The 9,825-nt window shown below is 35.6% G+C and overlaps 1 protein-coding gene across 1 annotated transcript; it reads right to left on the bottom strand.

Annotated features, from left to right (window-relative positions):
* Positions 1–1,506: 1,506 nt before the first annotated feature.
* On the bottom strand, positions 1,507–3,437 carry LOC122057804 (flotillin-like protein 4). Its single transcript, XM_042620089.1, has 2 exons — positions 2,385–3,437; positions 1,507–2,238 (listed from the first exon to the last, which is right to left on the bottom strand). Exons 1-2 carry the CDS (start codon positions 3,309–3,311, stop codon positions 1,723–1,725), a joined length of 1,443 nt encoding a protein of 480 aa, XP_042476023.1. The 5' UTR covers positions 3,312–3,437; the 3' UTR covers positions 1,507–1,722.
* Between the last annotated feature and the right edge of the window lie 6,388 nt (positions 3,438–9,825).

Here is a 9,825-nt window from a genome sequence, read left to right on the forward strand (position 1 = left end):
GCAGAGAGCTACCCTATTGATTCCAGAATTTGAATATTACAACTGTCATTTTGACATCAAGAATGGAAATTTGATTCATCTAAACTTCCATCAGCAACTAATAAGTTGTATCAAACTTAGCCCCATATATTTTAGGTCCTGTTTCCAGTGAATTGGCCTAAATGTTTGATAGCATGACCTTCTTTATGCCTAACCAAAAATTTCCATATGAGAGGAAAATTGGTAGACCTACTACATTACTTAAGAACAAATTTGACTAGATGTTGTATATGTTGTTCCATTCATAGAATGCATGTTTCTTATTTAAAAGCAAACAGATCTGATTACACCAAACCACGGAATGATACAAATCAAAATCTAATGATTCTCAAAAGTTCTGAAGACAAAAACATGTTGAAAACAAGTTAACAGCTACACATTTCTCTGCATTTTCATATAGGAAACCAATTGAAAAAATGTCCCATTTTTAAGAAACATGTTAACAGCTATACTATGGTGCAAGTGAGCTTTCTAATCAAGAAATGATATGTGGGTGTTTAAGACATATTCTGTTTCATTATGTGTTTTCAAGTGATTGTAAATTCACAATGGCTCTTAAGCTAGATAGAAATGTTTGTTAAATGTTGAAACTTCATATATATAAACATCATACTTCTACTCCAAATACTAAAAGTAGCTACCTAGGATTCATTGTTGCCTCTAGCAGAATAATCAATATTGATATTTTATTTCTCTAGTTGCGGAATAATTATCTATGAATATACATCATTAAAAGAAGAAGAAAAGATTGAAGAATCCTATTATCCTTCAGTTAATTATAAAGATATTCAATAGACCATAGATAGTAGACAGCGAGGAAGATAGATGCTCAGCGATAATAGGATTCTTCTTTTTCTTCTTTTAATGATGGACATTCATAGATAATTATTCCCCAACTAGAGAAATAAAATATCACTCTGATAAAGGTAAAATATCACTCTGATAAAGGTAAACAACGCAAAACCTACACTTTCATTTTTTTATTTTGTTGCTTAAATCCTTAATTGACTGTTTAATCAAATCTCAAAAATTTCAATTTTCTTAGCATAATTTTAAAATCTAGCCACTCGAGAACTCAGAATTCTCATGATACTTGTTAATGTCATACCAGGGAAATTGGAGGAACTCAGAAGAGATGGCAGTGAAGAGGCAGCTATCAAACAGCCCTGGGCACGGAGTTGCTGCAGGGGGTGGGGATTGTGAAGAAAGAACAGAGGATGAATTAAGGTGTGTTTTAACAATTCTCACGAGGCGAAGGAGAGTTGAACTCATGACCTCTTATTTATGAGGTGTTGGATCCTTTCCAAAGAGTGAAATCCTTTCTTCTATGTATTGTTTTTCTTGTTGGATCTTAACATTCTTCTAATTCTCCAAGTACCCCCAATAACTGAACCAAACCATGCATATCACTGTACCTGATATGTCGACATTGCCCACTTAAAATAACTTCAGACTTGAGGGTTCAGATTGACAGTATCATAAGTGAGAATTCATTCTTAGTGGAGCATCAAGAAACAGCCTCATACAATAACCCTCTAGTCATAGTACTATAAACGTATTGAGTTGAGGATTTAAAAATTGAGACCTTTTTAGATTGAGAATCTGCTGAAATAAAAAAGAGATGCAACTTGAGCACTTATTTCTCTATGACTCAATTGATGAATTCTTAATTGGCAGTTTAGTTTACTCTGTCATTGAACCCATCCATGCCGGTGGTAGCATCCCAGTTTGCTCATGCACTGTTTTAAACAAGGGTGGCAACATCCGGTAAACTCCGGCCACCTCCTTCATTGCTGTGCTACTACTGTTCCCACCTGCACCCTCTCCCATCTCACTGCCACTGCTCCCATTGCTCCAAATGCTGATTTTGGGTTGCAAACCTTTCACGGCCTCTGCATTAATTTTCGCAATCTCCTGGAACATTCCACCATTGATCATCATGTAGTCTCTAAATGCACCATAGTTGCCTCCCAAGGCTCCAAGGAGGGTGCGCAGATAGACCCCCTGTGCCTGTGCAAGTGCCACAAGCCCTTCAGCCTCCTTATTCTTCGCGTACAGTTCCGCGTCTGCAACCTGTTGACGGGCATAAAAGCTTGCTTCTGCCATTGCTTTCTGTGCCTCTGCTTCCTTCTCCTTCTCATACAAAATTGCTTCTGCCAATTTCTGTCTCTTATAGAGCTCCCAATTCGCCTCTTGCACCTTGTGTTATTAGGATAAAGATTCAAATTAATACATCTATTAACCCAATTATTGTAATTCTCAAATACCCATCTTTTTCTAAGCAGATCTGTTGGACCTGAAGAAGGTAATGAACTTAAATTTGAGATAGAAGGTTGGTTGCATACCTTTGTCTCATACTCAACACTGGCCTTACTGAGTAACTCGGCCTTGAGCTTTTCCGTGCGAGTCAACGCGTTCCTTTGTTCGACCTCCATCTGTAACTCAGCTTCTCGGATGGCCACTGCCTTGGCTGCCTCTACCTCTGCTAACTGGGATTGCTGAGCCCACCCAGCCTTCTTGGTTGCCAATTTAGCATTGGCTTCAGCCACCTCGGCCTCTTTCTGATTCTCAAAAATCTTGACCTCTGTTTTCACCTTAATCTCTTCTTTCTTCCCATCTCCTTGCCTCTGCGTCGATATAATCTTAGTCTCCGCATCAATTTTCGCTGCGTTCTGTGTGGTCTGCCCTTCACGGAGCTTTGAACCAACCTCGCCCTTCATCTTGGCCTCTGCAACATCAACTCTAGCTTGATTTGCGGCCTCCATTTGGGTCTTCTGGCCAAGATAGGAGAAGTACTCATGACCCGGCACATCGACCAGCTGCTTAACATTAGCATTATAAATCAAGAGCCCAAATTGATTAAGTTCAAGCTGGACCTTCCCAAAGACTTCTTGTTTGAACTCTTTGGTGCCTTTAAAGACCTCTTCCATGGTCATTGATGCAGCCAGAACTCGAGTCTCTCCCTCAATTACCCCTTGGACTAGCTCCTTGACATGGTTGGAGAGCTTGTCATGTGGGGAGATGAGCTTGGCATACTTGACGAGGCTATCCTCGTCATCAATACTAGGGCCGATGGTGAAGACTGCAGGGAGGATGAAAGGGAGCTTCTCTGCGCTCATGGCTTGGACTTGGAAAGTGTAGTTCACAGGGGAGACATCGAATTTGGTACAGGACTGACCCGGGAGGACCCATGCTTTCTTTGCTAGTTTTATATCGTCAATTCCGAAGCCGGTGATCGCTAGGTACTCCGACGCACTTGCTATCTTGTACATTGTGTCTGGTTTTCCTTCTAAACAGATTAATGGGGAGAATTTTTTTAGTGTTGAACTGTTTGCAGAGGCAGAGAAATGGAAACAGAGCACCTTATCGTTGGGCTAAACTGCTAAAGCCTTCTATAATTTATAGTGAGAGGTGTAGAATAAATGCATGAATATTGATTACTAATAGGGTGAGTATTTCCTTGAAAGCTAATGTGGTCTCCACACCAATGTGAGGGTCAATGGTATCGTGAAAGCATCCACAAAGGTAAGATTTATGCCTTCATAAGGGATCGAGTGATCATTTTGCCCCTTTCTCCTCCAGTGCACATCAAACGACTGGGAGGCACTTGGGGTACATGCCCCAATGCTATCAAGCACCCGATGCACACTGGAGGGGCTGTCACATTGGAGAGGATCCAGGTCTGGACCACATTGTCTTTTAGGGTTTCTTTTTCTCTCAAGATTTATCAATTGCTTATGGGACTTAAAATCTAAAGTGTATAAATGGAAAGTAGTGTATTATGAACCGGGGAGAAAAGGTATATTATAAATGGAAAGAAGTGTATTAAAATTTTTGTTAAAAAAGCTGTGTATTATTAATGGAAAAAAGTGTATTCTAAATTTTAACAAAAAAAAAGTGTACTATAAATGAAAATACATTAAGGACCCATTTTTATCACAATCATACCTTTCAACTATTGGATGAATGGGGGTTAAGGGTGGAATGTACGAACATGATCATGCATGAAACCTTTGGCCCCTATTATAAGAAGTTTTCTAGTCTAAGCTAATCAAAATAACTGTCACATGAGAAATTATAGAATTGAAACTTGATGATCATGTAGGCTTCATGGTTCCCTAATTACATGTCACTTTTGACCAAAATAGATCTGATCAAATCTTAAAATAAAACTTGAAAAATATAGAAAAATAATGAAACTTGTACAAAAAGATTTGAACAAACTGAAGAATAATACCAAAAAAAGAAAAAAAAATGTAAATACATGAAAGAACTTTTCTCCGCTTCCTTTTCTTCATTCTTTCTTTCTTTACTTCAAGAGAGAATTGATATAATTCTTCGTATCATGAGGGTTAACACCTTTTTTTGGCAAGTATCATGGTGGTTAGAACAAGTCTCCATGTATGTGACGAGAATCTTGAAATAATGGATATGGCCTTGTGGGGAATTTCAGTGGTGGATTATATGTGATTATAACTGATTTGGAGACAAGGTATTAAGTGATTGGTCAATATTCATAATTTAAAATTATTAATTAGTAGCTTACAGGACTTTAAATCTGAATAATGGGAAACTCATTATCAATAATAATGAATAATGTTAGGGCTTGCTGGTGAAAATTTTAGTAAAAGCAGTGTATTATAAACGGAAATATACTATACATAGCGAGTAGAAGTTTTTCTAATTTAACAAGTTTACTAATAACATAAATATCTGCCACATGAGATAATTGTATGAAGCTGAAGTTGACATGTAAGGGAATTTCATTGGTACCTTCTACCCCAGTACTATAGGTTTGGGGACTACAAGGTATCAACTGATTGGTCAATATTCAAAACTTAAGTATATTAAATAATGGATTGAGTTTTCTTTCAACCATGGTGCATGGGAATCCATATCCTTATTCCTATTCACCGTGTGATTTAGGTTCATGAGGGGGGTATTGGGTGGGTATTTTGGGAAATATACTAAAACTCTATAGGCTTTGTGAATCCTAGGATGAAGTGGTGAACTTTCCATCCCTGTGGAAGAAAAATTTTCTCCTTATTTAGTAGCTTACAAGACTTTAAATCTGAATAATTGTAAGGCTTGTCGGTGAAAACTTTAGTAGAAACCATATATTATAATGGGAAATCCCCTTGTACTGATGCACTGATGATGCCTTATTTATTGTATTAAACAGACCTTGTACTCCTGATTCTTCTTCTACATCCCTGGCCATAGAGTAAGAAATAAGGAATCCATTTGAAGTAGTTTTCTCTCATCCTTGATTTCTGATAGATGACCAAAAAGGGCATATCCAATGCACAAGGCTCTCGTCATTACGGGTTCTGAGGAGGGTCATAATATACATAGTTTTTCCTCTGCGACCACTAAGCCATAGTGGCAAAGCAAACTTACCATTATGCCGAGGTCCACCCTCGCGACATATATTTTATTTACAGAATAATATATTTTAATATAGCATATTAGTATTAAAAGTCTAATACTAATATTAGTAATATATAGTATACACAGCTATAATCTTACTTCAGAAGCAACCATTGATTTCAATGGCCCAAAACCCTTACATACTTGGAGGATCAATTTAACTGGCTCTTTCAACTCGAGCTTCATTTGTTTTCAGGTAAAATCCACGTAAAAATAAAAATTTCAAGTAAAAGTCCCATTTTGATACCTAAACACTTTCCTTCTATTTGGTTTATTCCAAATAAAAACCATATAAAAGGAAAATCTTCAGCTGGCATCTTATTTTTATACATCAATTCTACCTATATTTATGTAATTATCACATAAAAACAAATGGGCATATGCATGCAATGTTTATCTACTCATATCAAGACTTCTTAATGAAACACTCTCTACATCTAGAAATGATCATTTTTCTTGGGATCCAAGTGAAAGAGATTAGAAAACTGCCAAAACTGCATACAACAATAGCATAGCTTCATACATAGTTATCAGGGCATCAATTAGGCAGCGCCTTGGTATCCAAGTGGTTTTCTTGGGGGCCTCGGCGGTTGTCGCCTTATTGCATTGCATGTTGTGTCTTCTGTTTTGGCATTTATTTATCTGAAATATCATTTAATAATATTTACTTAAGATATTGTTTATAAATAAGTAAATACCCCCTATTTGAATCTAATAAAAATAACTTAAAATTCAACCCCCAGGCGAAGAACAAAACTGAACTTTTTGTTATGGGAGCGATTTTCAACTTTTAAATTCTAACGTTTTTCTCAGTTCTTAAAATTTCATAAATATTATCATGGTAAAACATTGTTAAAAACCAAAAGTCTGATAAAATAATTTTTTATTTTGATATCCATAAAACTATTTTCATTCAAGTGATTTTAATAACATTTACACACATTAAAATAAGTTTGATTGGAACATAACTTTATCATTACAACTCATATTTAAGTAATATCTTTGAAAAGCTAGTTTTGTACCATACGTAACACAATTCTTGTAAAAATAAATAATTTGACCAATCAAATTTATCAGAATACAAAAATATTTCTCTAAATGTTGATTTTTTATTACTTGATGTGACTTGATATTGATTTTTAATGACTCGATATGACTTAATTATGGTTTTTGATGACTTTATGTGGCTTAATGATTTCTTAGTTTATTTATTTATTTCCTGATGAAGATGTTGCTTTTGTATGAATATCTATCTTTATTTGAATTATATAATTTTTAATATGCTATATTTTTTCTTGTAAAGATTTTTTTTTTTTAATATGCTATTTGTACCAAGTAAAATGCTTATATAATTTTATTTTATTTTTTTTCTAAAAAAACAATACTAGAACGTTTTATTTGCCTAGGCGACATCTTATGCTCACCTTAGCGCCTAGGAAGACCCTCAAACGCCCTGGTCATCTTTCTTCCTTGATAACTATGGCTCATCTCAACTAAATGGGGTTGACCACATAGATCCTTACTCTCCAATCAACTTTATTTGAAGTCTCTACAATACTTTTTGTCAAATAATCACCAAGATTTTGGTTTGGAGACTTAGATCTGTCATTCACAAAATCATTTCAACTTTTTAACCTGCATTTGTGCATGGAAAGTAGATCTCTGATAATATTATTATTGCCCAAGAGATCTTCCATTACCTTAGATGGACCAAAGGAAAGACTAGTTTTGTTGCCATTAAACTGGATGGATATGGCTATAGGTTATGACAAGTTGGAATAGGGTTTCTTGAGGGGAATCTTTGATTACCTTGGTTTCGGAGATAGATGGGTGTACATTATCAGTTACCTCATCAGCTCCTCATCTTTCTCTTTTAAACTAAGAGGATCTATTTATAATTTCTTCACAACCCGCTAGAGGCATTAGACAATGGTGCCCTCTTAGCGCCTTCCTGTGCATTGTGGCTATGGATGGACAAAAGTTATAAATAAAGAGAAGGGGCTAAACAGCTTCCCCACAATTTTGAGATTCAAACATAGCTTTCGCTTAATTTTTGTGAGATTCAAATCTCCTTTGCTATAAGATGCAGTGAAGCCCTTAGTAGGATGCCAAGGTAGCATTCGACCCCTAACTACTTAATGTCATGCTTTGCTCTCCCTAAAAAAATCTGGGTTTTTGGACTGGATCAACCACTTCCTCAAGGAAATTCCATCTCATTTCTTGGAAGAAAGTTTGCATGCCTTCCTCTTCTGGTGGTCTGGGTTTGAGGGATGCTCATACCCAAAACACGGCTCCTCTTAAAACTTGGGTGGCATTTGCTCTCTGAGAATTCTTCTCTTTGGGCTTGAATCCTCAAGGCGAAATATTTCCCTCATACTTTTTGTTTGCTCCCTCTACACTGAATAAAAGGGGTTCTCGGACTTGGAATAGTATTGCTTCAATCATTCCTATACTTGAAATTTTGTTCTTATAAAGGTGGGTTCTGTTCTTCCACCTACTTCCGGTTTGACCCTTGGGTTCCATCCATTCCGGAGCAACAACTCCCGGTCAATTCAATCTTACCTCCACCAAATTTTACTGTTGATAAGGCGATTGCTAATAACTTGTGGAATGTCGACTTTCTTTCTAATTTGGTCCCCATTAATATTATTGATGAAATTCTTAAAATTCCCATTTCTTCCCCTTGATAAATGGTGTAAGTTATCTACTAATGGATCTTTTTCTATTCAGAAAGTTGCTAAATTTCTTTTCGCAGATCAAAATCATGATGAGGGCTCTCTTGCTCATTCGATCCCACAGCATTGGTGGAGGTTTCTGTGCAAACTTCAGGTTCACCCGAAATTTAAAATTTTCTTTTGGAGGGTTTTGATGAATAATATTCCAGTTAAAGAAAAGTTGGGTAAATAGATTGCAATTGACACTACTTTTTTAGTTTGTGGTAAATATAATGAATCGGTTTCTCATCTTTTCTTTTTCTTTTTTGTGATTTTGTTGACAAAAATTGGGCGAATGGCCCTCTTAGTTTGAGACTCAAAAGTCTTATTTTGCATAGTTTTTTGGATGAGATCAAGCATCTTTTCCTCCATGTGCATCTTCTAAATACAGATCGTCATTAGGTTTTCAGTGTTATGGATGTCACTATTTACTTCATCTGGATGCACAAAAATAGTATTCTTGCTCAAGAATCCAATCCTAATCCGGATGTTATTCTACATAACATTAATTGTTGGATTTCTTCTTTGAATATATCTCCTATGACTGACTTTGTTGATTCTGTGCTCCCATTTGCAGATGATCCTGCAGTCATCTTAAAAAGATACCCAGCTCCCCCTTTTTTGAACTATCGCGTTATAATCCGTGTTGGTGTATATAATGACTTGGATAAAACTTCTGGAACTATTGTATAGTTTGTCAAGGCGAACCAAGGCGGTGGAGGATTGTCTAAGCGCTTAGGCGAGAAGGCGTCCGCCTTAAGGCGAACTAGGCGAACAAGTGTTATTTTTTATTTTTTCAATTTTCTAACATTATTTAGTAAGTTATATATACCTTGTATCATAAAAAATCAAGATTAAGCCACATCAAGTCATTAAAAATCAACATTTAGCCACATCAAATCATAAAAAATTAACATTAAGTCATATTAAGTAATAAAAAATCAACATTTAGAAAAATGCTCTAATTCTATAATAAGTTTGACTGGTCAAATGATTTTATTTTTACATGAGACTTTTTGTATTAGTTATAATATAAAATCAGCTTTCTAACAAGTCTAAGATTACTTAAATCTGAGTTGCAATGACAAAGTAATGCTTTAGTCAAACTTATTTTTAAGTGCGCGAATACTGTTAAAATCGCCTGAATGAAAATAATTTCATGAATATCAAAACAAAATATTTTTTTACCGGACTTTTGGTTTTTAGCAATGTTTTAACATGATAGAATTTATAAAATTTTCATAATTGAGAAAAACCCTAGCATTTAAAAGTTGAAAATCGTCCATATAACCAAAATCCAGTTTTTGTTCTTGGACTAGGGTGTTGACTTTTTATCCTTTTGGAATTTGATTTTTAAACTATTTTTATTGGATTCAAATAGGGGGTATTTGCTTATTTATGAATAATATCTTAAGTAAATGAAATAACAAATATTAAGTAAATGAAATAACAAATATTAAAAAATGAAATAACAAATATTAAAAACATTTACTTGAATGATATTTGGCATAAATAAGTGCCGAAACAGAAGGCAACATGCAGTGCAACAAGGCGGCTGTCGCCTAGGCCCCAGGCAAACCGCCTGGACGCCTAGGCGACGCCTTGACAACTATGATGGAGACACAAGCTTTTTGCATCCTAC

This window comes from Macadamia integrifolia, chromosome 2 (assembly GCF_013358625.1).
Source record: "Macadamia integrifolia cultivar HAES 741 chromosome 2, SCU_Mint_v3, whole genome shotgun sequence".
Lineage (NCBI taxonomy): Eukaryota > Viridiplantae > Streptophyta > Magnoliopsida > Proteales > Proteaceae > Macadamia > Macadamia integrifolia.

Excerpts from the sequence above, each read along its gene's own strand:
- LOC122057804 (XM_042620089.1), bottom strand. The coding sequence starts at position 3,311 with ATGTACAAGATAGCAAGTGCGTCGGAGTACCTAGCGATCACCGGCTTC. Across the intron at positions 2,239-2,384 it reads GTGTTGAGTATGAGACAAAG|GTGCAAGAGGCGAATTGGGA; the intron begins GTATGCAACCAA and ends TAATAACACAAG.